Genomic DNA, 26351 nt, shown 5'->3' on the forward strand with positions numbered 1-26351 from the left:
GTGACTTTATCACAACTGTGGTTAAATATCTTACAATTGCGACTTTCTTACAATTTTTACTTGAATTCTCATCATTTTGAGTTTATATCTCATAATTGTGACTTTTTGTGACTTTCACACTTCTTATTAGTGTATATATATGTTTTTATTATTATTATTTATTTTTTATCTGTCATATCAATTGTTTTATTTTTTAATCTGAGTGGGAAGCAGGCTTCCATAGTGAACACAACTTATGTTTGAAACTGGGTGTTTGTAATCTGTTTGTGTCTGATCTCACTCAAGCTGAGATCAGGTATAATTTATTGCTAGGACTATATATTTCACAGTTTCCATGGAAACCAAATAAAAATGTATTTTGTTGCTGTTAAATTATTCACATTATATATTTAGGGCCTGCAAGATATCTTAGGGGAACACAACAGTTCCTCTCTATCTCTCTCTCTCTCTCTCTGCTGCATTAATTTAATCAATCATTGACCTGGATTTAATTGTTTGATGTCAATTAATTATTTGTTAGTAGTACAACAGAAGTAATATCTATATGGTTCTAACAAATCCCTGCACTTTTGTTTCTCGGTGTTCTCTTCCTGCTGCGGTGGATTTGTTAGTTTTAGCACGCGTGAACAGTAAGTTTGTAACGCCACACCATCCATAGAATTAGAAAATTCCATCCATAGAGGCCATTATCATCCACCAACCAAGAGACTTCTTTTAAAAATCATGCATACATTTATAGATTTGCTCTTTTGTTGGGAACTTTTACAATGGGGTGTTACTGCCTTGATACTATGGTATCAGATGGGGATACCATGGTACTTCTAATTATAATATTCAAGTGATGTTATTCAAGTACCTTGATGGTACTTGGATACCATTGTACTACTATTCAAATCAGGTAACTTTTTATAGACAGAAACAAATTAAACACTTTTTTTTCTTGTGGTTAACCGAGTAGAAACGTTAACAAGAATGTGCCCTTAAAACAAAGCATTTAGATGAATTTTTAAAAACAAATTAATTTTTTATTTTGTATATAGTGGACATCCTCCAACAACAGAGCCAGCAAACCACTTTACAATTGTCAAATTGCAACTCATACCATCACTCCATTATGATTTTGTTAATGCATATCCAATTTTACACTCAAGCTGTATTAGTCATTAGTTTCTTACTGTTGTAAACCACAAACAAACTCTCACTGACATTATTTGACTGGATCATTTTCCATAACCTGATAACAACTCACTCTGGCCAAAAACACAGTCAGTTATTCAGTATCTAATTATGTTCTCCAACAAACATTTTGTTTACCTTAAGTCTTGAATGCATTGATCAAAACAGTTGATCTGATTGTGGAAAAGCATTATGATTGAACCAAAGCCATTTATCCTCTCCATTTGCTGCATGCCATCAGGACTGTTATGTTGCTGCATTGATGCATGCTACCATTTTCCCTTCCATTTCATTCTACTGAGCACTTCTTCTCTGGCTGTTTCTTTATCTAGTGGAGCAGCTGCCCACAATTACAGAGCACTCACCTGCCTCTCTGATCGCCTTTCCTTTCGAAGAGAGCTTCCCTGTGAAGTGTGAGGCCACAGGAAACCCTTTACCAGAGTAAGCAACATATACACACAAATATCCTACCTTTAAAATGTTTAGTGTAAGATTTATATATATATATATATATATATATATATATATATATATATATATATATATATATATATATATATATATATATATATATATATAATGTGTGTGTGTGAACATCTTTTTCTATTCTGGTGGGGACTTAAACCTGAATACACACAGACTCATGGGGACTCGTGTCATGGTGGGGACCCCATGGTGAGGTCTCCACGGGTAAACAAGCTAATAAATTACACAGAATGAAGTTTCTTGAAAATCTAAGAATGCAGAAAGTTTCCTGTGTGGGTTAGGTTTAGGGGTAGGGTTGGTGTATACGGTCTGTACAGTATAAAAACCATTACGCCTATGGAGAGTCCCAGCTGACCAGACATGTGTGTGTGTGTGTGTGTGAAAGATTGCATTTATTTGATAAAAAAAAATATATATTATAATAATGTGAATCTGTTTTCTATTTTTTATATATTATAAAAAAAAACAGTATATTCTTATGTGATCTAATGCTCAATAAGCATTAGGTATTAATATCAGTGATGAAAATGGTTGTGAATCAAATAATCATATATGATAAAATCATATGTTATCATAAATTAATCTCCAGCTTGAAGTTATGTTACCATTCATCTTTCTCTACTAATTACTTACTTGTGCTAGTTTTGCATCGAAAACTAGACCAGGGATGGAGGAAACAACCTTCAGGAACAACCGCAAGAGTATTATCATAGTTCTTCCGTGCTGATTGATCAGCATCACCTGATATTTTGGCGGCTGAACAGTGCAGCTGTGCTACATTAGCACCAAACCAACATGGAAATTCACCAGGGTAGATCATTGGTAGAACAGCTCCTAATATTTGCTACAAAAAAAAAAAAAAAAAAAACGATAAAACATCAGAAGCACCCCACTGGCATTTCAAAGCCTTGTCTGAGTATTTGATGCCATTTTAAATTGGAAAACCTGAATGTGGAAATCCTCTTTGCATGCTTGTGTTGTTTTCATCATATTTCAAAGGACTCACACTGAGTGGTGTAATTTCATTTAATTGCTGATCATCTCTATTTTTTTTTCAGATTCAGGTGGACAAAGAATGGTCAAGACTTTGATCCATATCAGGACCCCAGTTTGATAACATTAAATTTTTCCGGAACATTCATCATTCCAAATAATGGGAACGTCACAGAATTCCAGGGCAATTATCGCTGCTTTGCAACCAACAAGTTAGGAACGGCAGTGTCGGAAGAGATTGAATTCATTGTTCCGAGTAAGTAATGTACAACTTTGTGCTGTTTGCTCTGTAACAACGCTTTCGGAATGATTTAGAGACCAGTGTCCAATAAAACAACCACTCTGGTCCTTAGTGGGATATCCATTTTACTTGCCCGCTACAAACCCCGGAGCTTTTCTTTCTCTTTCAACACTGTGTGGATGGACCGTGTGGAGAGGGCTGATGAAAAATGATTTTTCTCCTCTCTCCATCATTTTTCGACGTCACATTTCTCATTGTGTTCTGAAAAACACCACATAAATCTCCACAAATGTAACCAGAGCAAAGAGTCATCACTTACCAAACAAGACTTGTCTCAGTTGACATGTACAGTTTCAGCAGCAGAGTGATGTGTTAGTGACAGATTTTTGGACTAAATTTGGGAAATTGGAACAAATGCTATTTTTCCAGGCATGCCTTAGGGAAGAAAATATGTATTGTACTTCCACCTAGTGGTAATTTAAATAGTAAAATGGTTTATAATGGTATGTATCGATTCATTTTGTTTGTTAATTTCTGCAGATATTCCAAAGTTCCCTAAAGAGATCATCGATCCGATAGAGGTTATGGAAGGTCAGTCAGTCATTCTGGAGTGCAACCCACCCAAAGGAATCCCCCCACTGCAGATCTACTGGATGACGATGAGTAAGTGCCAGTTAGGTTATTTGCATTAAATTACTCTAAAACACAACCAAAATGCATTCAGTGATCTTCAGATCAATATTGCACAGTTAAAATGATCGAATGGCTTCTTCTTCTGAGTCGGGTATGCAGTTTTTTTTAATAATAATAAAGCTACAAACTGTATTACTTAAAGGAATAGTTCACCCAAAAATGACATTTTCTTAAAATACCCATTCAAGATGTATATCAGTTTGTTTTGTCATCAGAACAGATTTGGAAAAATTAAGCATTTCATAAGTTGTTCACCAATGGATCCTCTGCAGTGAATGGGTGCCGTCGGAATGAGAGTCTAAACAGCTGATAGAAACATTACAGTAATCAACAGTAACATCAAACCATTGATATTAAATGGTGGTTTGGAGTCATGTGGATTACTTGTGCATTATTGTAATGCTTCCATCAGCTGATGGACTCTCATTCTGACGGCACCCATTCACTGCAGAGGATCCCTTGGTGAGCAATTGATGCAATGCTAAATTTCTTTTAATCTGTTCTGACAAAGCAACCAATTCATCTGCAATTTGGATGGCTTAAGGATGAGAAACATTTTTTTGGGGGGTGAACTATCCCATGTCCACATCTATTAATGTTCATTAAACTAATCATAGTGTTGCTGTAATATCTCTCTTACTAAGCTAAAAAAGGTTTGAGATTTATTCGTTTTTTTTTCTCAATTTCTGTGAAACATCACAGGTCTACGGCACATCGAGCAGGACGAAAGAGTATCAATGGGTCTCAACGGGAACCTGTACTTCTCAAATGCCATTGAGACCGACAGTCGCAGAGATTACTGCTGCTTTGCCGCCTTCCCACGCATTCGAACCATCGTTCAGAAAAATGCCATGTCTGTTGTGGTCAAAAGCAGTACGTTGAAATACTAATTTCAAGAGTTTGATTGCATAACGTGATAATTTCTTTACATGACCAGCATCGATTTCAGATATGTCGGTCATGTGCATTTGCTACATCCCTCCAGTTTCTCATGTAGTCAATCTCCAAGCACTTGCTTGACTTCAGCAAATCAGCTTGGTAGATATTGATGCTTCCTGTGCTTTTGTGATACTTCATGTGGAGACTTGTTGGTGTATTTCATATCCATATTATCTATTGTTTTAGCTGTTATTGCATTTGCCACACATATTTTATTTGTCTCCATTTCTTCATCCAAGACAAGTTAATGAAGGACTCAGACTCTGGTAGCAGCAGAGGTTATGGTGAGTGACATTCATTAGGGATGCTTCAGGGGCGTAGAACAGCTTCTTTGTTTTTAGTTAGCTTTGATTAATTATTTCATTTCATGTCACATCATACTTGCCTTCTCTTTAGCCTAGATTTGGAAATCTCAAAAGTTTTCTGTAATAAACTAATGGGAATAATTTATAGGTTCATCCATGACTCATTCTCTGTATTGGATCAGATGTGTGTTATTTATTTATGTTTTTTTTTTTTTTTTTGTATGTTACAGCACTTTCTTGAATCATTTATATAAAACTGTATTTTCGCAATTCTTTTTGGTTATGCTAGTTGTGTAGAAATTTTAATCAACACACCTGACACAACTTGATACAACGTCATTATATTATATTATATTATATTATATTATATTATATTATATTATATTATATTATATTATATTATATTATATTATATTATATTATATTATATTATATTATATTATATTAATGTATTTTTCATGCTTAACTTTTTCACTGTTATAAAGCAAACTCTCTCTTGGAGAGGAAGCCCAGTCTACTGACGCCCACAGGAAAGGAGTCTCATACATATCTGGTGAAAGGCAAAGATCTTCAGTTGGAGTGTATTGCAGAGGGCTTGTAAGTATCATTGTCTAATTTGTTTTATCAGTTCATAAATTTGTTAATCCAGTTAGGAGCTTGGCATTCATTTCAATTATACCACTTCAAATGCATTTGAAATCTAGTAGGAATGTTTAAATTATTCTTTTGTCAAATTATTTTGCAATTAAGAGCTTATGCATCAAAATACTTATAAATTATTAAAAATTTCGCAAAACCATATTATTAGACTTTAACATGTTTTGATTGTTTCTGTCTTTCAGCCCCACGCCAAAGGTGGAGTGGGTAAAAAAAGGTTTCCACAAGCTTCCAGAAAGGGCCGTGGTGGAGAGTCATGGGAAGTTGCTTACTATTGAGATGGTGAATGAGGAGGATGAAGGGACATATATGTGCGAAGCCAAAAATCCCCATGGAGAGGTTGTGCATTATTTCCATGTTTCAGTAGAGGGTGAGTCACATTATTGATCACATTACTTTCATAATCTAACCACAGTAAATGTGCCAGTGTTGCTTTATTAATGGTTTCAATATCATGTCTGCATTTTAAGTCACTCTTTATGTTAAATGAGCGCCATCTTCTGTCCAAAGATGAAGGATGCTTGCAAGACTGTCCTAATTGAGCTATGGCCTTATCTTGGCTTCGTCTAAGCCCTGTCTGTGAAACCAGACCATAGAGTCCTAACACGATACAAAGGACAAAATGATAATTTTAGGGATCATAAATAATAATTTTCAAATTATAGAGAGAACAATTATGCATACATTTGACAGATTACCATTAATAGTTGATATCCGATAACATTATATTTATTGTTTTTGTATTTTCATCACATTGTCTGTATGTTTTCCAATATAGACCTTAGCCTGGGTAAACACCATATTAAATTTAACACAGATATGTCTATATTTTCAAGCAACAAGAAAGTTTAGGCCACATTTCTTCCTCACACCCCATCTTGACCTGTAACAACTGATTGTGCTCAAACATCGGTGATTATTAGGAAATATCTGACTGCTGAATGCCACGACTGACTAATCAGAATTGTGTCATGTGTGTAATATATGACTTGGTTCTTGTGCATGAACAGAGCCTCCTGAGTTCGAGATTGAACCTCAAAGCCAGTTGGTGACGATTGGAGCTGATGTGGTGATCAAGTGTGTTGTGAAAGGAAATCCTCAACCTATTGTTGTATGGACGGTCAACAGCCGACCGCTGAACGGTAAACATTCCTAATTCCTGTTTCAAATAACTGAAAAATTATGATTATACTGATTTCAAGTTATTGTCCCAACTGACTTCAAAATGCCTTTCTAAATGGCCTATCAAATAATCTCATAAAGTTTGTAAATGAAAATTACAATTAGGTGTCACCAATGTTTCTGTGTGTCTAAATTAATCTATTTACTTAGATGAATCATTTTACAGTAATTTCTTTTTTAAAGGTGTGTGATTAGGTGCACAGTTCTGTATACAATTGCATCCTACCATACTTTTACAAATCATTTAACCTATATTTTCTATTTTTCGTTTTCAGAGGTCCCAACATCCAATAGGAAGGTCTTAAAAGATGGCACCATTTCCATCCACAACGCAAAGCCCGAAAACAGTGCTGTTTACCAGTGTGAGGCCACAAACAGACACGGAACCATCCTAGTCAATGCCAACATCATGATTAGGAGTACGTAAACAGCACACGGCTGTAACGGATTTGCATTTGTTCATGAAAAAAATATGCTGTCTTACCAGTTTGAGATAAAAATAATATTTTGCTGATTTGCAAAAGCTTAATTGCTTAATTTTAATTTATTTTATAATGCAAAGATTAAAAAAACATATATATATATATATATATATATATATATATATATAGAGAGAGAGAGAGAGAGAGAGAGAGAGAGGGCTTTAATTGACATATACAAATAACAAAAACTATTAAATGCTGATTTTAATGACAAAAAGAATCATTCAAAATTTATAATTTTACAATTTTAAAATTTAAGTAGAAGACAATGTGGTAATCAGGATTAGGCATAAAATGTCATTAGAATCATCATCAGCATGTCTTTGTGGCGGTTTTTCTGTCGATTAAGGGATAATACAAGACTCCTAATGAATGGTTGTCAAAAGCAAAAATGCTACAAAATGCACGTTTTGTGAGAAAGTGTAAAATGCTTGAGCAAAACAGGCAATTCCAGAAATGAGCAAGAAACTTTGGATTCATTAGCAAATATGATACAGTGTCTCCACCATTTTAAAGAGAGACCCATGGTATTAATAATTTCAGTAGTGGATTCTAATGAGATGCTTTTGGTTTCATTCACTCTTGACGAAACAAAAATCTCACAGAAACACCATGGTGCTGGCTGGAAGTGAACAAGTGTCAGTGTTTTTGTTGGTGTGGACAGAGCAATAAAGAAGCAGTGTGATATGGACAGTGGACAGCCCTTGGGTTTGTTCAGAGATCGGAAGGTCCTCATGATAACACACAGGCTTTCGGGTGGAGCTCTTTCTGTCTGTTCTGATCTCCAGACACACTCCCCCTCGGGTGACCAGATGCTTCTATGTGTGAACAAATATATATATATATATATATATATATATATATATATATATATATATATATATATATATATATATATATATATATATATATATATATATATATATATATATATATATATACATACATGTATATATACAGAAAATTATCATTTAATACAGAATCAGAAAAACATATCTCAATTCTCTCTCCATAACCCTGCGCGAACCCACTTACCTCTCCTGAAGGATTTATTTTATTAAACTGATAAAAATGTGCATCACAAGATGAGAGATAAAGAGACTAATCCAATCATATTTTGTCATATTTGATGGTGCAATGCTGATAACTCTCTCCCCAGACATCCAGCCCATGATCTTAACAGAAAACAATCGGCAATATATGTCAGTGGATGGGAAAGGTGTGGTCATGCACTGTAAGGTCTTCAGCTCACCAGTATCCAGTATTACATGGTGAGTAGAGCCCAATATTATGTACTCGTAGAGCCTGCTGTAGTGGACGTGTTTGCTTAGGCCAGCAGGGGGCAGCATGGCTCTATGGGTGTTAGTGTTGTAGTGCTAGAGTCTCTGTTGTGTGGTTTCGCCCTTGTGAAGCAGTTTACTCAAGGGTGAGCCCTCAGGCTGTGTTCAGCACTTTGATAATGAGGTAAACTACTCATGTGGATCTGTAAGTATGCTACTGTTATAAGTTAAGTTAATGCAGAGAGCAGAAGTGTTGACCGTGGTACCATATACAGTAAGAGAAAGCAAACAGAACATTTTATTTAATTCGTAAAATCTACACTATCGTAAAAAAGAATTGAGGTTGGTAAGTTTTTTTTTTTTATGTTTGTAAAACAAGTCTTATGCTAATCAAGGCTGGATTTATTTAAAAATATTATTATTATTATTATTTATTTTTTTTTTTTCAGTTAAAAATACCAGCATTTATTTAAAACATAAACAATTTGTAACCATTTGAGCAATATAAAGTGTCCTTGCTGAGAAAAAAAAAAGTTTGCTACAAAAAGTAGCAAAAATGACCTGCAACCTTTTTAGTCTATTTGGATTGTTGTGGTTTACAGGATTTTAGGTGGAGTTATTAATCAATTTATTTTTATTTTTATTTATTAGATTTCAGAAAGGCATGCAAACACAATGCAAAAAGTTGATGCTGTTTTCTGAAAATGACATGGCTGGTTTATGGTTGCACAGGAGTAAAACTGACAGTGCCAATTCAGTGGAAGGAGAAAGGTTTTCTGTTTATAAGAATGGTTCGCTGGAGATCCACAAGGTGATGAAAGAGGACATGGGGGAGTATTCTTGTTTTGCTCAAAACACGGAGGGCAAAGTTGCCATCGTGGCAACACTTGAAGTCAAAGGTAAGAGAAACAGACACTCTTTTGTAAATCAGTTTGTTTTCTAGATTCAGAAAAATCATTCAATTTAGTTAATCCATATAATCCAAAATAACTTGTTTTCCCTGTCAGATCCCACCAGAATAGTCGATCCTCCACACGATTTGCGGGTTTTGGCCGGAACTACTATCCAGTTTTCATGCCAGGCAGAGTTTGATCCCTCCACTGGTGATGACTTTGAGATCCTCTGGGAAAAAGATGGCATGTTGCTCAATGGCAGCGAGAACGCACGGTGAGATACAACAAGATGTCAATCTTCTACAGTAGTGAATGTCAGAGCTGTCTAACCAGTGCCTTTGCTGGTGTCTGTAGATATATCCTAGACGAAGGAGTGCTTAAAATCATTAATGTGAGCTTTGGAGACCAGGGCTTTTATGTCTGTGTGGCCAGAACACCTGTCGACCAGGACATGGCAGTTGCACAGCTTTCAGTTGTGGGTGAGTTATGCACTATTTTTGTCTTTATGGTTGAGGAAAGTTAAGGTAGACAGACACTTTGAGGGCTGAATTGGGTTCAGCACATGACACTGGTGGGATTTGGCTATCTGCTGCTCCACAGCTGGAATTATACACTTAATAAGACAGCACCACATAGTATTTGTAGAAACACACTAGCTGGAGACGTGACCTGGCAGGTACTGCATGAGCTCTGACATGTTTGAAACCAGCTGGAGTCATTTCCCAGCCCCAACCTCCCTCTCCTCCCTGTCATTTTCTTCATTTCTCTGACTGTCTTCAAAATATCTATAAAACGGCCACAAAAACAAAAAAGCAACAATATCATGTAACGAATCTGATTGAACTCGAGATACTTAATCGATTGAGAGCCCTAAATAAAGTTTGTTGTTTCCTTAGATGTTCCTGATCCTCCAGAGGATGTGATCCTTTCCGAACATAAAGGCAGAAGCGTGAAACTACAATGGATTCCAGGAGATGACCACAACAGCTCCATTACTAGTAATATAGTCATAACACCCATATTCTCCATTTACTGTATCACTAAACTTGGATGTAGTGAGCACAGATTATAGATTAGGACTTGCAAAGCCGACTTGTCGTCCAGAAAAGTATTTAGTTCATTTGGTCAATTTTTGCCTCAACATATGCTAATTACACTACCGTTCAAAACTTTGGGGTTGGTATTATTATATATATTTTTTTTATTCTCACCATGGATGCATTTATTTGATCGAAAAAAAAAAAATCAATACTATTGTGAAATATTATCACAATTTAAAATAAGTCTTTTCTATTTTAATATATTTTAAAGATTTATTTAATCCTGTGAGGCAAAGCTACATTTTCAGCATCATTACTCCAGTCTTTAATGTCTTATGATCCTTCAGAAATTCTAATAAGCAAATTTGATGCTTAAGAAACATGGTTTTTAATTTCAGTGTTGAAAACATTTTTTTCGTATTTTTTTCTTTCTGGATTTTACGACAAACACAAAGTTCAACAGAAAATATTTAATTTTAAATAAATGTATTTTACTGTCCTTTTTTTTTTTCTTTCTGAATAAAGGTTGAATTTTCTTTCAAAAAAAAACATACAAAAAAACAACAACAACAAAAAAAAAAACATCATACTGACCCCAAACTTTTTGAATGGAAGTGTAAAATGAAATTGAAATTTTATGTAAATTTAATGCGTTACAAGGTATCATACAAAATAAAGGCCACACAGCTACACTAGGATGTAGTTTATGGACAGACACATTTTGATCATGCACTGTTAAAGAACAGGACTTTTGATGTTGTTACTGTAAGGTCTGTTTTCTACCTGATCTAACCTTTAACAACAATTTTCATTGGTGTAACCTATGTAGTCAGTTTGAATAAGTCAATGTAAAGAATATTTCCTGAGTAAAGCCACTTTATTAAAATGTTGTCTGTGCTGACTCCAGTTCCAATTTGAAACTTTGTGCAGAGTTTGTTATACAGTTTGAGGAAAGCCAACATGAGCCGGGCATCTGGAGGGAGATGATGAGAGTGCCAGGAAACCACCACTTCGCTCTGCTGAACCTTCATGGACACGTAGACTACCGATTTAGAGTCTCCGCCACCAATGAGGTGGGAAGAGGTCGGCCAAGCCAAGCCACTGAAAGATACAAAACTCCAGCGTCAGGTATCTATGAGCCTGTTTTTTTCAGGTATCTTGTGTTCGTGTTTCTTATAAACACGTCGCATTGGCCAGCCTCATCACCTACTGTACTTTAAAACATTCAAACTTGTGAGAAAATTGAGTTTCCTTGTCATTTAAGCTCCAGTCTTTTCACAGGCCATTTTTCTTTCTTCCACTAACAATTTAATCTCCAACATAATCCACATTTCTGCTCTTTCCAAAGCACCCGACAAAAACCCAGAAAATATCAAGATCGAAGGTCATTTGCCACATGAAATGGATCTCAACTGGGAGGTATGATGCTAACTGTTCATTTCCAGTAGTCTTCAGGAATATCTAACGTTCAAAGCACTGGAAGCGGTGCACAGATAAAGAAGGGCTCTCAAATACAGAACTTCATTTAGTTCTCAGAGGGGGAGTGCAAACTAACAGTGTCAGTTGTTAGGTTTTCGATAAGCGTATTTCCTGAGATAGCAGTTTTTGCATAGCAAAACACGGCTATCTTTATTGCCATGCTGTTGAGAAAGTTACAAAGCCCTGCTGAAATGGATCTTTCTGGACACAGGTTCCCATCAAAAGGAACCCAGGGTCAGTCTGTGATTAAAAAGTCAAAGGAAAAGGATACATAAATTTAGATATTCACATAAAGGTGAATGTCTTTTACAGTTTCTGAGCCTTTACTTGGCCACCTTTTCATACTAATGCACCTACTTTATAGAATTATGAGGAATCTCATTGTTAATGGTGGATGTTAATGAATAATTGCATTTAGTTCGATTTTTTCTGCAAGATGAATGAACTATGATAAAATCACAGTTATCTGCTGTACCTTAGAGCTTTGTTAATAAAAGTCAATTGTTATAATGCTTGACATCATGATAAATCATTGGCAATTAACCAGGTTTATAAGCACTGAACATTCTGCAGCAGTTACCACAATAATAAAAAAAAAACTATTATAAAATCAATGAATTATAAAATGAAAACAATTAATGTGAAAAATCATTAAATAAAAGACCACCGTTCAAAAGTTAAGGGAATATCAACAAAGGAAAAGTTCCATGACAAAACTATTTCATTACTGTTTTTTCTGTATTTTGGTGAGCATAAGAAACGTCTATCAAAAACATTACCAACTCAAACTTAGAAAGAATAATTAACATATTATACTGTTTCACATGCTTATTTCTCAGACATAAAAAAAAAGCATGAATGTACAGTTCTATATAAACGTGCACCCTTACTATTGAGTAAGTAACTGAGTAAAGCCAGCCAGTCTAATTGCAAATGTTGATTTCTGCCAGTGTTTGCCATTTTTGTGTGTGCAATATTCATCATACAGTCAGCAACAAATAGTCTGTGAGTGTGCACTGTGAGGATGAGACAATAAAAACACCAAGTGTTCACCAAATACTATTTCCTTTGATTTACTGTTTCTGTCAAATGAACTGAGCTCTTTCGTTGTGCTGTCACAGCCACTGTCACCTATTGAACACAACGGGCCTGGTCTGGAGTACAAAGTAAGCTACAGAAGACATGGCTCTGGAGAGGACTGGACAGAGCACATGGTGAAGAGGCACTCGTTCGTTGTTAAAAACACCCCAACGTTCGTCCTTTACGAGATCAAAATCCAGGCCAAGAACCACGCAGGATGGGGTCCGGATCCTGAAATAATAACAGCGTACTCCGGAGAGGATTGTAAGTAGGAGCAACCTCCATTGTGTCTGAAGTGTGGAGCTGAGCATGCATTCAAATAAGCCAATGCCATTGACATTTCACTCACTTGTCAAAGCATGGTGCATCTTTACCTTTGAGAGCATACAAAGCAGGTGAAGATCCTGAAAGACGCATCTTATTTTTTTTTTCCTAACCTTTTGCTTGTCTGTAAAGGTCTTATTACATTGCAAAGAAACATTGCCTGTAAATGTAAACACATACTGTCTCCCACCACAAAAGTGCAGTACATGTGTGACGACAAGAACCATAAAAATAGAGGACAGAAAATACTGATGAAATACCTTCTTGCCTTTACACTACATCCAAACAGTAGCACTGATATACCGATTTGTTGTGCCTTATTGAGGATATTAAATTGCACAAGCGGGAATGATTTCCTCAGTCAGAGTCTTTGTAGACTAACAAATGTAATGTTATAATGGCTATGAGGTATTTACATCTGTGGCTATAATTATTCTCTTGCCATCAGTTTTCTTTTGGAGTTGCCATCCCGATGTTATCTCAGGTCACTACATCTCTGTGCAGCACGATTAGTTTAGTCCCCTTTTCTTTCGCAGTCTCTCCCTCTTTTTTATTTCTATCTTATCTTATTTGCCCGTCTTCGTGAGTAACTAGCTAAACGTAGCGAATGAATGCTAAATTGCTGTTTGTGCGTAATCAAGCTGATAAAATGAAAGGATGATTCATTCTAGTGAACCATTTTGAAGGTTCATGTGGAAAAAACATATTCAGAAATGAATCACGTGTTTGAATCCCTGCAAGACAGAGATTTATCTTTTCAGATTCCTTAATTGTTCTGTTTAGGATTCTTGTAATACTTATAAAGAGATGGTCCACACATAAAAATAAATAATAATAATAATATTAATAATAATTCTGTCTTCATGTTCTCAACTTCATCTGATTACAAATCTGTTTGTATTTGTTTTCATCTGCAGAACACAAAATACGTTTTTGAAGAATGTTGGTAACAGTATTGATTCCCATTGATTAGCATTGATTTCCGTTCAATTTTGATAGAAATGTAGTCAGAGTATATTTGTGATATTAACACTTATGACTGCTAAAAAAGTTGAAATGTATGAAATCTAACACACACACACACACACACACACACACACACACACACACACACACACACACACACACACACACACACACATATATATATATATATATATATATATATATATATATATATGTATGTGTGTGTGTATATATATTAACACAAATATTTCTAATATATATTACATATAATAAAAAAATCAACCTAACTATTAACTATTATTCTAGAATGTGCTTAATGTAATAAATATATTTAACTAACATAAATGTTCACTTTCAGATTATCACATTTTTCATTCTGCAATAAGCATTTTAGTTAACAATAGTATGTTTAAGACAAATATAACGCTTTTGAAAAAAAAAAAAAACAAGTCATGTTGAAACCTCGGTCAAAATAGACCCAAACGCAAAAAGTTTCGATGGTGATATTTGAAAAACATACATTAAATGAAATGTATTTTGATAGTATTTAAACAAGTTTGGTTCACATACTAAAAACTATGATTTTTTTTTAAACGTACCCAATTGCATTATGAAGGTTTTCAAATATTGCATAAGGGCTGTTAATAATACAGTGTTTAAAAAATGGATCCAACCCGATTAGTTATGTAGTTATAATTTAAAAATATATAGCTTCCATCAGTGTAGATAGGTTAATTAAAATATATATATATGTTATATATTTAAAATTTAAATGTAGCTTAGCTTGGCAAGGTAGAGTTTTAATGTTGCTTCTCCAACACTGGTGCTTACAAGGTTTTATTCCATTATAATCAAAAATGTCTTCCCATTAGCAAGTGTCATGGTGAGATTGGAAGATTACTTAGATTGTGTATGGTAAACCACTGCAGTATATAATTTGCCAAGTGTTTGAAAACGAAATGTAGTTACAAAGCATAAAAAATATTATAGTCCATAATTCCACATAAACAACTATTACCCCCACCACACTTTTTCCCATGATTACCCACAAAATTACTCCTCATTTCATGGTGCCTGTTTCATGGATATAGCTGAATCTAATTCACTGGCATTTCCTTGATTTAGGAGCAGTGCAATTTGAAGGCAGCTATATAGAGCTATTTGTAATATTTCATTTGCATGTTATTCGTCCATAGTCCCCTCAGCGGCTCCAGAGAATGTAACCGTAAAAGGGATGAACAACACCATGGTGGAGGTCAGATGGGACCATGTTCACAAGGACAAACTCAATGGACATCTGGGGGGCTACAGGGTAATTCCGCACCAACATGTGTTTTGCTTTGAAGCCATGGTTTAAAGGCCAGTGACCCCATTTTTGACCTTGAAACTCTTCTTGTTTCCCAGCAAGCTGTCAAAGCTATCCACACGTATTACTCAATGGTGGTATTTTACTCATCAGCTGTTTTTCACTACCTGTGGGCTAATCTAACCTCATGTACTTACAGATAAGCTTTTGGAGGCATAGTCTGCTGGACTCAAAGAAAACACTCGGTGACAAACACACATTGACATTCTCAGGCGAGAGGAACCATACGGTGGTCACAGGGCTTAAGCCGTTCTCTGAATACAGCCTCTTTGTCATGGCCTTTAACAGCAGAGGAAACGGACCTGGCAGTCATCCGGTCAGCTTCAAAACACCTGAGGGAGGTGAGTGAGGGGAGGATGTGTGTGAACACTTGAGCTGAACATAACACATTTGGATTTGCAGTCTGGATGAGTAGACGCTAATTGATGAAAGTCAGAGCTAGTCGTATTTGATAGATTTCACTGAAAATCACATCATGTACTTTTTTTGATTCAGACTATCTGTCCAGCATTTCGAATACATTTCATATTTAGAGCCTACTTTAGAACACACATTGTTTTCATTTGTCATGTTTCTGTGTGAGCTTATTATTTTAGAAACAACTTTAAAATTCTGATAGTGTGTACTCCTCAGTTGTTTAGTGTACACAGTACAATGCACAGTTGTTCTATTTAACCAGTTTCAAGTCAGCAAGCGTATGATGCCTAGTGTTGAGTAATTTTTTTTTTCCAATTTTAAAAGTCAAAAAGTTTGTCCAGCCTTTAGTTTACCTTAAAAGACATGCTATGTTCCAGTTGGCACACTGTACATCACCAAATAGCATTCAAAATTAGAATTAGTGTGTCCCAAATTGTAGTACGCTGCAATTAAGAAAAAGAGTTAAAAATCATGTCAGTGTGAGACTGATGGTTGAGTAGGGATGTTTAGACAAGGACATATGAGTGATTAATAATCAATATCTAACATAATGCAAAAAAAAAAAATATATATATATATACATAGCTAGTATATATATAGCTAGTGTTGAGGACACCTGACACCTGACATGGGGATCACCGTTGAACAATGGAGGCAGAGAATAGGACGGTATTCTCAGCCAGCGTCCAAAGAAAAGGTCAAGATAGCCACAATAAAACTCCATAACGGCGTGTTTGCGGGCGGACTGCGGCTAGCGGTAGCAATCTGCCTTCTTTTAATCTTAGCGGGCGATGTGGAGGAAAATCCCGGTCCCGCGAGAGGCAAGCGTGGTGTCGTAGACACAACGTTTAGGCCGGAGAGAACAACGCGGCAAACAACACTGTTTGGAGCGACAGGTGGTTTAGAACCAAACGAACCTCACACTCTCATGCAGATTGAATCACTTCATAAAGAAGTCATGGATTTAAAAGAGTTGGTGGAAAAGTTTGTGGAAACAGTGGAGAGACTTGAACAGGAAAATGCCGAACTTCAGGAGAGGTATGATCGCATGGAAAACCAAAGCAGGCGGGATAACCTTGTCTTTTATGGTATCCCAGAATCGGATCGGGAAACATGGGAAGAGAGTGAGAAAAAGATACGGGAACACGCGGCTGAATACTTTGGTGTGGAAAGAGCCAAAAGCGACGAGGAACTACCGATTGAACGCGCTCACCGGGTTGGGAAAAGATCGCATGGGAGAGCAAGGCCGGTGGTGGTTCGTTTCACAAGGTGGAAAGACAAGGAAGAGATTCTACACAAGGCAAGACAAAAAACTCGGGAATGGCGTGAACGAAGTAGTGAAGATGAAGTAAACAATCGAATTAGGGTGTCAGAGGACTTCAGTGCTCGTGTGCGTGAGATACGGAGAAAGTTGGTTAACTACATGCAAACTCTACGACAAACTCAACCAAACACACGGATGTCACTTCGTTTCGACAAATTATTTGTGGACGGTAAAATGTTAACTTATGACACAGAGTCGGAGTCCGTGATTGAAATTGAAACGAATAAAGAAAGACCATCTGAAACTTTCGTAAGGTAGGATGACGGCCTCGGCCCAAATGAACTCACTGTATTGGCATGGAATGTTCACGGGTTAAAGACAAAGGTCAATAACAGTGAGTTATTGGACACTCTGAATGGAAACTCTGTCATATGTTTGAGTGAAGTCTGGTCACAAGATGAGACTGAGTTTTGCAACTTACTGACTGATTATACATGTTTTCGTCTCGTGCATAAGCGAGTGTCAACATTTGGTCGTAATATTGGAGGTATTTGTGTATATGTACATGATTCTATTGTGAAATATCTCTATAGGATTTGTGTACAAGCAACTGACTGTGTAGTTCTATATTCTGACAAAGAGAGTGGGTTATTCGAAGATAACACTGTCCTTATTTTCACTTATATTTTCCCAGAGGGATCTAGCTCATATAGAAAGAGAGAAGAGAAAAATGGTATTGTTTCCTTGGAAAATGAAATCTTAAATGTGCTAGATCAATTTGGAGAAGATGTAAAACTTATCATCGCAGGGGATTTTAATGCTAGAACAGGTAATGAATGTGATTACATTGAGTGTGATGACTCTGAATATATAGCCTGTGGCAGTTATTACACTAATGATTATTTTGAATGGCACAGAAAATCAAAAGATAAGGTGATTAATACGTTTGGTCGCTGTCTTTTAGATATGTGCCGCAATCTAAATATTCATTTAGTTAATGGAAGAGTTGGTAAAGATATTGATGGAGAATTCACATTTATATCAGCTGCAGGATGCAGTGTGATCGATTATTTTATTATCTCTAGTGATCTCTTTACACATGTTAAGGATTTTGAAATCTTACACGTGGATATTTCTGATCATTTCCCATTACTGTATACTATGAGGATAAATAGCATTGAATCAAGAATAAAAACGAAGATAGATGGTAATGTAAACCCCTGGATAAGATTTAAATGGGGAATAGATAGTGAAAGGGAGTTTGTACAAAGGTTATCTTATCTATTTAATAATAATTTTATATGTGAGTTTGGGAAAGCAGTGGAAGAAAACACTAAAATAGCAACTAAAATCCTGACAGATTGTCTACATGAGGCAGGAAAATTTTTGATTAAAAAATCTACACTTAAAAGGAACCAACCACAATGGTGGGACGAAGATTGTTCATGCCAGAAATATGCTAAATATACTGCACTAAATCTCTTTAGAAGAATAAGTAATGAGAGAAATCTGAAGAGTTATATTGTTGAGAGAAGTATATTTAAAAAATTATGTGATAGAAAGAAAAAACAGTACAATTACAATACCTTAGGTAATATGTTGCAGGGTGACATGAAAACACAACAATTGTGGAAGAAAATTAAGAGCTTTAGAGGGGCCAGCAAACAATCTAATAACATTGAACACTTTAAGTGGTTAGAATATTTTATGCAGTTGTTATCGGAGTCAAAATGTAACTTAGATGTTGATTTTGAAATCTTTGTTACAGACTGTGTAAACAATCATGATACTACAGTTTTTAATCGAGATGAAATTTTGGACAGTAATATTATGTATAATGAGGTCTTTAAAGCTATTATGTCAATGAGTAATGGAAAAGCCCCTGGACCGGATGGTATTATAATTGAAATGATAAAAGTAGCTCTACATACGCTATGTCCCATAATGCTTTCTTTATATAACAAAATATTAGAAACAGGAGATTTCCCAGAGTCCTGGTGTGAAGCTGTGATTTGTCCTCTATATAAGAATGGTGATAAAAATGATGTGGAGAACTATAGAGGAATCTCACTGCTTAACGTACTAGGTAAAATTTTTTTTTTTTACAAAGATCCTGAATACGAGGTTAGTGCACTATGCAGAAATGAATAATATACTCTTTGAAGAACAAGCAGGATACAGGTCTGGTTATTCCACAATAGATAATATTTTTATTTTACAGTCAATGGTTCAGAAATATATTACAAAGCAAAAAGGAAAGATGTATTGTATATTTATTGATTTTTCTAAAGCTTTCGATAGTGTTCAACATACTCTTTTGTATTTTATTCTCATTAAGAATGGTATTGGTGGGAAAGTATTTAATGTATTAAAATCTATGTATTCCAAACTTAAGTCATGTGTGAAAGGAAATGAAGGTTTAACAGAATATTTTGATTGTACCATTGGGGTGAGACAGGGTTGCACGGTGAGCCCTTTTTTGTTTGTTCTTTTTCTAAATGAATACATAACAATGCTAAAGAAAAATTGTAAAGGTATTCAGATTGAAATGATGACAGAAGTGCAAACATTGTTGTATGCTGATGATATGGCCACTGTAGCAGATACAATTGGAGGGTTACAGAGACAGATTGAACAGTTGGAAAAATTCTGTAAGTTCTATGGTATGAGAGTGAACTTGAGTAAAACAAAAATTATGGTCTTTAGAAGAGGGGGACATTTGAACAAAAATGAAAAATGGTATTTTGCTGAAGAACAGATAGAAGTAGTTAATTGTTACAAGTATCTTGGTATGTGGTTTACACCAAAATTGTCATGGTGGAAAACCCGTCAGCATTTAGCAAGCCAAGGCAAGAAAGCAATGTTTTCCTTGCTAAAGTTTATCCGTAAACAAAAAATTAGCTACACGCAAGCTCTGTTTTTGTTTGATCGCATGGTTGCACCTATACTGTATTATGGTTGTGAAATATGGGGCTTCGAACCAGTTGAATGTATTGAGAATGTTCAAGTGTCTTTTTGTAAAAAACTTTTGTGTGTCAGCACAAGTGTAAGTAATGTAGCGGTTTTGGGTGACCTGGGAAGATTTGCATTGTCGACCTCCTATATGAAAAGATGTATTATGTATTGGATAAAATTAGTGTCAATGCCTGATCATCGCTATCCAAGAAAATGCTACAATATGCTTTTAGAATTAGATAAAGTAGGTAGAAAAACTTGGGTTACGAATATTAGAGTATTATTGAATTTTTATGGCTTTTTAGCTACTTGGGAGGCTCAAAGTGTAGGTGATATAAGAACATTTACAGCTGTTCTAAATCAAAGATTGAAAGAAAAAGCACATGAGGCATGGTATGCATCAGTTTTAGAAAATAACAAACTAAACATATACTCACAATGCAAGTCTTTGTTAATACAAGAGAGCTACATTACGTCTGTGTATAATAGGCAACTGGTACGATCATTATTCTTGTTCAGATGTTCAAGCCATCAGTTAGCTATAGAAACGGGTAGATGGAGTAATACACCAGTTGCAGAAAGAATCTGTCATTATTGTAATTTAACAAATATTTCTGTGATTGAAGATGAGATGCACTTTTTGTATGTTTGTCCTTTGTATAGAGATTTACGCAAGAAATATTTTAGTGAACTTGTCCTTGTGGGTGATGTCTGCAAAGATGTGCCAAGTATTTGTGATTCTGAGAATGCATGGCGGTTAGCACTGTATATATATCAAGGAACGAAAAAGAGATTATCTGCCATGTCATGACATTTGTGGAACTATGGGCCGAGAGGCCATATATTCCTGAAATAAATGAAACTTGATACTTGATATATATATATATATATATATATATATTCACATTATATTTAATTTGCAACAAGTTTGTGAACATTTATAAAGATATGTTTAGTCATTAACTTGCATCATGCACAAGTTACTGACTGGCAGATCAACATGCAACATCATTTTTTTTCTCCAGAATAGTAGGAAATTAAATTAAATTAAATATGTTGACAGTGACAGGATGATTGACAGGACAGTTTTAATGGTATCAGGATGCACCTAACAAGATGACACTGAGATCCGGGAAATATGCAATTATGACAAATATTTCCCAAATGTTGATATTTCCAAAATTATTATTATTTATTTGTTTTTCTTCAGAAAAAGAGTACATATTTTAGGATCATTGTATAAGTAGGTTAATTGGGATGCAGCAGTTGGTTCTGGTTTGTCACGAGACCATTCTAGTCACATGTCAAGGGACTAGAATATTTGGAAACAAGTTTGAATACTTAGAAATGCAAATGAAATGTGAGACCTTTGATGTAGGGAAAGATGTCTTTCATGGAAGAAAGAAAGTCACAAAGTTTTGGAATGAACAAATTAATAATAATGACCATTTTTGGGTGAAACGTACCTTTAAATGATTAATATATCTGTCAATTCTTTCTTTCATTCCCTTTCTTCAGTTCCTGGTCAAGTGTCTGCTCTCAGTGTTACAAACATCCAGAATCATGAGGTCACTTTGACCTGGTCTCCTCCGGTTGATGCAAACGGAGTCATAATTGGCTACATCTTCCAGTATCAGCTAAGTATGTGAACACTGCATTTCTAATTTGCTCATAACCATCGATGTAAATGCCTGCATCTTGCTATGAGGGTTATGTTCTGGGGTTTGCGTAAACAGCTTTTATTTCTGATATTCGTTTTTCATGTGGTCCATGACACAGCTGCATTATTGGTCATTACAGTGATTCTACAGTGATACCACAAACCACTGCATTTGTATTGAATGTTTTTAGCCTCGGTTTATGTCTTTTAAAGTGCTAGAGTACAGAAAGTAAATTTTGTTTGCCACATAGAGCATAAAAAAGCTATTGCCCTGTGTCAGCATGTTGTCTGTGATGCAGATGAGGATTTGGACATACAAAAACAGCAAAGTGCTCTTTGTTGATTCATGTCTCATTACATCGAGTGATGCCTATGTCTCACCACTAGGAGATATCGTTGTGCCATCTTCCTTAGGGTTGGCAGCTGCATCTTCCATTCAACAGGGACTACAGTGTTATGAAAATAACTGCACAGGACCTCAATAAGACACAGTTGTATATTTGCTAAATGATTTATGGGAAACAATTACTTTGACTAGTTAAAGTTGCCTCACTCAATTTGCTTGTTTTTATTATACAGGTCCTGTTAAATCGAATTGAAGACACACTCGTGAATTAAACACCTATTTACTGCATGCTATTAGAGTATGGTTTGATTTTAATTAGGATTTACAGTGAGAAACACTGCTGATTACATAAACGTAGAAGGCTAACAATGCACATCGTACTAATAGTTAAGTGATGCACTATAAGGAAAAGCAAAACATTGTGAAGCATATCTGTAAATATCAAGGGATTTTTTTTTTTTTTTAAGATAAAGATTTTTATATTTAAAATGTAATGGTCAAATTAAGAATAATTGTAGCTAACCATATCAAAAACATTTAGACTAATCAATCCTGTAGCATGCAAGCATCAGCAGCACTTAAGACTTTTTAATACTATGGCTTCTACACTGCAATAAGTCTTAATTAGTAATTTTAATTTATTTTCCAGTTAAAATATGTAAAATAAATAAGTGACTATAATATATTTATTATATAGCGACTATAATATATATATATATATATATATATATATATATATATATATATATATATATATATATATATATATATATATATATATATATATATATATATATATATATATATATATATATATATAAAATAATTTTTATTATGGTTATATATATATTATGGTTTAATGAATTATTAGCTTTTTGACCTCCCTGCAGTTCCCTCACAAACCCCAGTCTGGGAAACCCTGGTCTACTGTACATGAAAAGAAAATTAAATGAAAAGACATTTATGACCGGGTATTCCATTGTGATCAAGCCGACACCTTTTCTCGCACTCTATGCTGTTCTACATGGATCATATCACAGTATAACACCAGGCTGTGCGTGTGCACCATTCAACATGCAACCAGATCCCAGCAGGAATGATGACGAAGCTGATTATGATGCATACAGTCTCGGGGGCCTCGTCAGCTAATTGTGTTTGATGCTGCGGCTGATCATTGAGGCCAAGTGTCAGGTTGCATATTAAAAGAAACTACATTTTCATCAGGAGAGCTTGCTAAAACCATTCTGCTTCCTTTGAAGTGGGCTCATTGAAGTCCCCTTGAAGAAAGCGATGTGTAAAATGCTGGCAAGAGAGCACACAGCTGTACCCATCGAATGGAAAATAGCAACTGGGATTAAAGAGCCACTGCACAGATGGCCAGCAGCCAGATCCAACTATGCTAAAATCGCACAGAGTTAACAATTCACACAGTGAATTATGGAGGATTCAGATTTTGGTTTGAAAAACTTATTGGGAAATATTGGTAGGAAAGGGGGACATGTTGCAGTGCAGATAAAAAACTATTTAAACAACTTAAGCACAATAGCTAAATAACACATCAAGAACACATGGATTCGAAATTATGACTTAATTGGCTGTACCCTATTCAGTACACATGTGTTTCCTGACTGACTGACAGCTACTTTCAAGTGCACACATGCTTATGTGTGTAGACCGTATGTAAATAAAGCTCGTCTCTTGCTGTGATGTGTGAAAGGTCATCTGCAGTTCTTGCCAGGGTTATTAATGCAAAGTGGTTTGACATGAGTGGATGCAAATAAGAGAGAAAACCTGGTTTGTGTCAAAATATTTAATGGCAAGGCAATGCCATTGTTTTTTATGCTATACACAATTTAGAGATTTTGGGTGATTTTTCTTCCATAACCTCTTCAGACTAGTGGAAAGCAACCACCCAAAATGCACATGTAAGTTTTCTTTGTTTGTTTGTTTGTTTTACTTTGTCTCTTTGCATTTTGTAGATTTAACCCTCTGAGGTCTAAGGGTATTTTTGGGACCTGGAGAAGTTTTAAATTTTCGAAGACAATTTTTTTTTTGTAAAAGTCATATGCGAGTAGGTGTCAGCTTAGGGTGGTCATATGCGCCGTTCTTACGGGACACGTCCCGGACAGTATTTTAATATTGCCTAAAACATCCAGAGCAGTTTGACCAATAACATGCAGGTATTTTACATAATCGACCAATCATGGGGCTGCGTGTGAGAAGGTGATATCTAGAGGGAACGATTAAAGCAATGCACACATGTTTGTTCGTTCGATTGACTTGAAGCGTCACTGCTCACAAATAAAATGTGCCACAATGCTTCAAGTCAAATGAACGAACAAACACGTGAAAGTGAATCGAAAGCATAAGGAGCCGTCTGCTCTGCTCTTTATAGCTCTCATGAATGTTACACAACGATCAACCTGCACAGTGCAAATAGCCAAAACCTGGATCTTTTAGGCATTATTAAAGTCCTGGCTGGGACGTGTCCCGTATGAAGGGCGCATATGGTCACCCTTTTTTTCAACTATCATGAATATCATTGTAATTTACACCTGAGAAGACAAAGGTGTATAAAATAAATGTATATGTTTTTTGTTTGGTGGCGGACATTCAAAATGAAAACTTTAATAACCAAAAAAAAAAAAAACACAAAATAAAGTCCAGCCCTGGTCCTCTCTCATTCACTTTCACTGTCGTCACTCTTCTTTTGTTTTAAATTTAAGTTAACTAACAGAAATACATGCACTTTCCTACAACATTCTAATTTATTGAGATGCACCTGTATGTATATATATATAAAAAAAATAGCCATGACATGTCCACACAATTGTGATGCTTTTGCATCATACCATAAGTATGAATCATGTGTTTATCAAAAAAATAAAAATAAATAAAAAATAAAAATAAATTGATTTTGACCTCTGGCTAACTAAACATTCTGATGTTTCAATGACATGGCCTTGTTGCTACCAGTCCAGCTGAGCTTCCAAACACAACACATGCAACTTTGCTGAATAGCTTTGTTTCTTTTTTATAATCCAGGGATTCTAATGTGTTGATTTTTATTAATTTGTTTTGAAATGTACCATACCTTGCATTGATAGCATGCTCTGTTTCCTTTTCCTGTTTAGTAAATGACACAGAGGAACCAGGTTCTCTGACTACCCTCAACATCTCTGCTGACAGCAGTAAGCTGCGCCTCCAGGATCTGGAAGCACTGAGCAAATATAAGTTTTACCTACGGTGCTGCACGCGGGTGGGGTGCGGACCAGCTGCCAGCGAGGAGCGCACCACAGTCACTGAAGCGAGTGAGTACGGGTGGCAGCTGTTCAGGGGTGGGGGCGTCTCGGGGGAGTCAGCCTGTGGCATTCCAAAGGACAGGAAATCTGGCTTTCTGACATGGATGACCAAGTCAGTGTAGTTATGGGCATCGACCCGGGGAATGCAGAGGACATTATTTCGACCTCCCATCTCACCAAGCTTTTCATATGCCCATCTAAGAATTTCTTTATAGCTAAACAATATCATAACAGTGTGCGACTGGGCTGCATTCATCACTGTCTTGGAAGACCAAGCGCTTATTGATTTGGGGGGGAAAGCTTGCCTGCAAAAAGGAAGGAGAAATAATATGTTGCCTTTGGGAATGGAAATGTTGGATTGCTATTAATACAGACATAGAAATAAGCTGCTAATCAACATAAAAATATATATATTAAAAGAAAAAAAGCACACAACTGTGAATTTACAGCACATTTATCATGATTAATGGTTCAAGCTGCCATACTTATCATCAGCAGTTAGCAGATTGTTGATAAAGTGCTGTTTATTTCCGTTTCGCTGAGGGTTCATAAGGAAGTTTATGGAAGAAATATGATTGAGATGAAAATCCAAAGGCATATTTCCAGTATTTTGGCAGAGTAATAGAAAACAGTCAAGAAAACAAATGAGTGCTGTGATGTGAGGGGAGATATCTTTATGTGTCAATGGGAAACAGCTGCTGAAAATCAGCTGATTTCAAATACGGTTAATAATTAGTGTTTCATTTAAGTACTGGGAGTAGAATATTGATAATATAATAAAAGTATCATAGTATTTCTGCACCATGGCAATACCATTTTAGTTTT

At 35.6% G+C, this 26351-nt stretch overlaps 1 protein-coding gene across 7 annotated transcripts in view; it reads left to right on the plus strand.

Moving 5' to 3' along the window:
• LOC128015861 (neural cell adhesion molecule L1-like protein) overlaps positions 1 to 26351 on the plus strand; it is an 85984-nt gene that overhangs the window by 50055 nt on the left and 9578 nt on the right. For 4 of the 7 annotated variants that reach the window (XR_008184018.1, XM_052600075.1, XM_052600079.1 and 1 more), the window contains exons 3-24: positions 612 to 629; positions 1509 to 1617; positions 2721 to 2911; positions 3437 to 3559; positions 4292 to 4462; positions 4768 to 4812; positions 5319 to 5430; positions 5676 to 5860; positions 6501 to 6632; positions 6948 to 7091; positions 8314 to 8425; positions 9167 to 9333; positions 9442 to 9601; positions 9682 to 9806; positions 10224 to 10325; positions 11298 to 11495; positions 11716 to 11786; positions 12968 to 13190; positions 15413 to 15528; positions 15722 to 15923; positions 21737 to 21859; positions 25359 to 25535. Coding sequence is in view for 6 of the 7 variants with exons in the window: in XM_052600075.1 (XP_052456035.1) it covers positions 612 to 629; positions 1509 to 1617; positions 2721 to 2911; positions 3437 to 3559; positions 4292 to 4462; positions 4768 to 4812; positions 5319 to 5430; positions 5676 to 5860; positions 6501 to 6632; positions 6948 to 7091; positions 8314 to 8425; positions 9167 to 9333; positions 9442 to 9601; positions 9682 to 9806; positions 10224 to 10325; positions 11298 to 11495; positions 11716 to 11786; positions 12968 to 13190; positions 15413 to 15528; positions 15722 to 15923; positions 21737 to 21859; positions 25359 to 25535 (3006 nt within the window). In the remaining variant the exon portion in view is untranslated. The remainder of the gene's footprint in view (positions 1 to 611; positions 630 to 1508; positions 1618 to 2720; positions 2912 to 3436; positions 3560 to 4291; positions 4463 to 4767; positions 4813 to 5318; positions 5431 to 5675; positions 5861 to 6500; positions 6633 to 6947; positions 7092 to 8313; positions 8426 to 9166; positions 9334 to 9441; positions 9602 to 9681; positions 9807 to 10223; positions 10326 to 11297; positions 11496 to 11715; positions 11787 to 12967; positions 13191 to 15412; positions 15529 to 15721; positions 15924 to 21736; positions 21860 to 25358; positions 25536 to 26351) is intronic. The other 3 variants (XM_052600078.1, XM_052600076.1, XM_052600077.1) reach the window with 3 other exon arrangements.

The sequence above is a fragment of the Carassius gibelio genome, chromosome A6 (assembly GCF_023724105.1).
Source record: "Carassius gibelio isolate Cgi1373 ecotype wild population from Czech Republic chromosome A6, carGib1.2-hapl.c, whole genome shotgun sequence".
NCBI lineage: Eukaryota > Metazoa > Chordata > Actinopteri > Cypriniformes > Cyprinidae > Carassius > Carassius gibelio.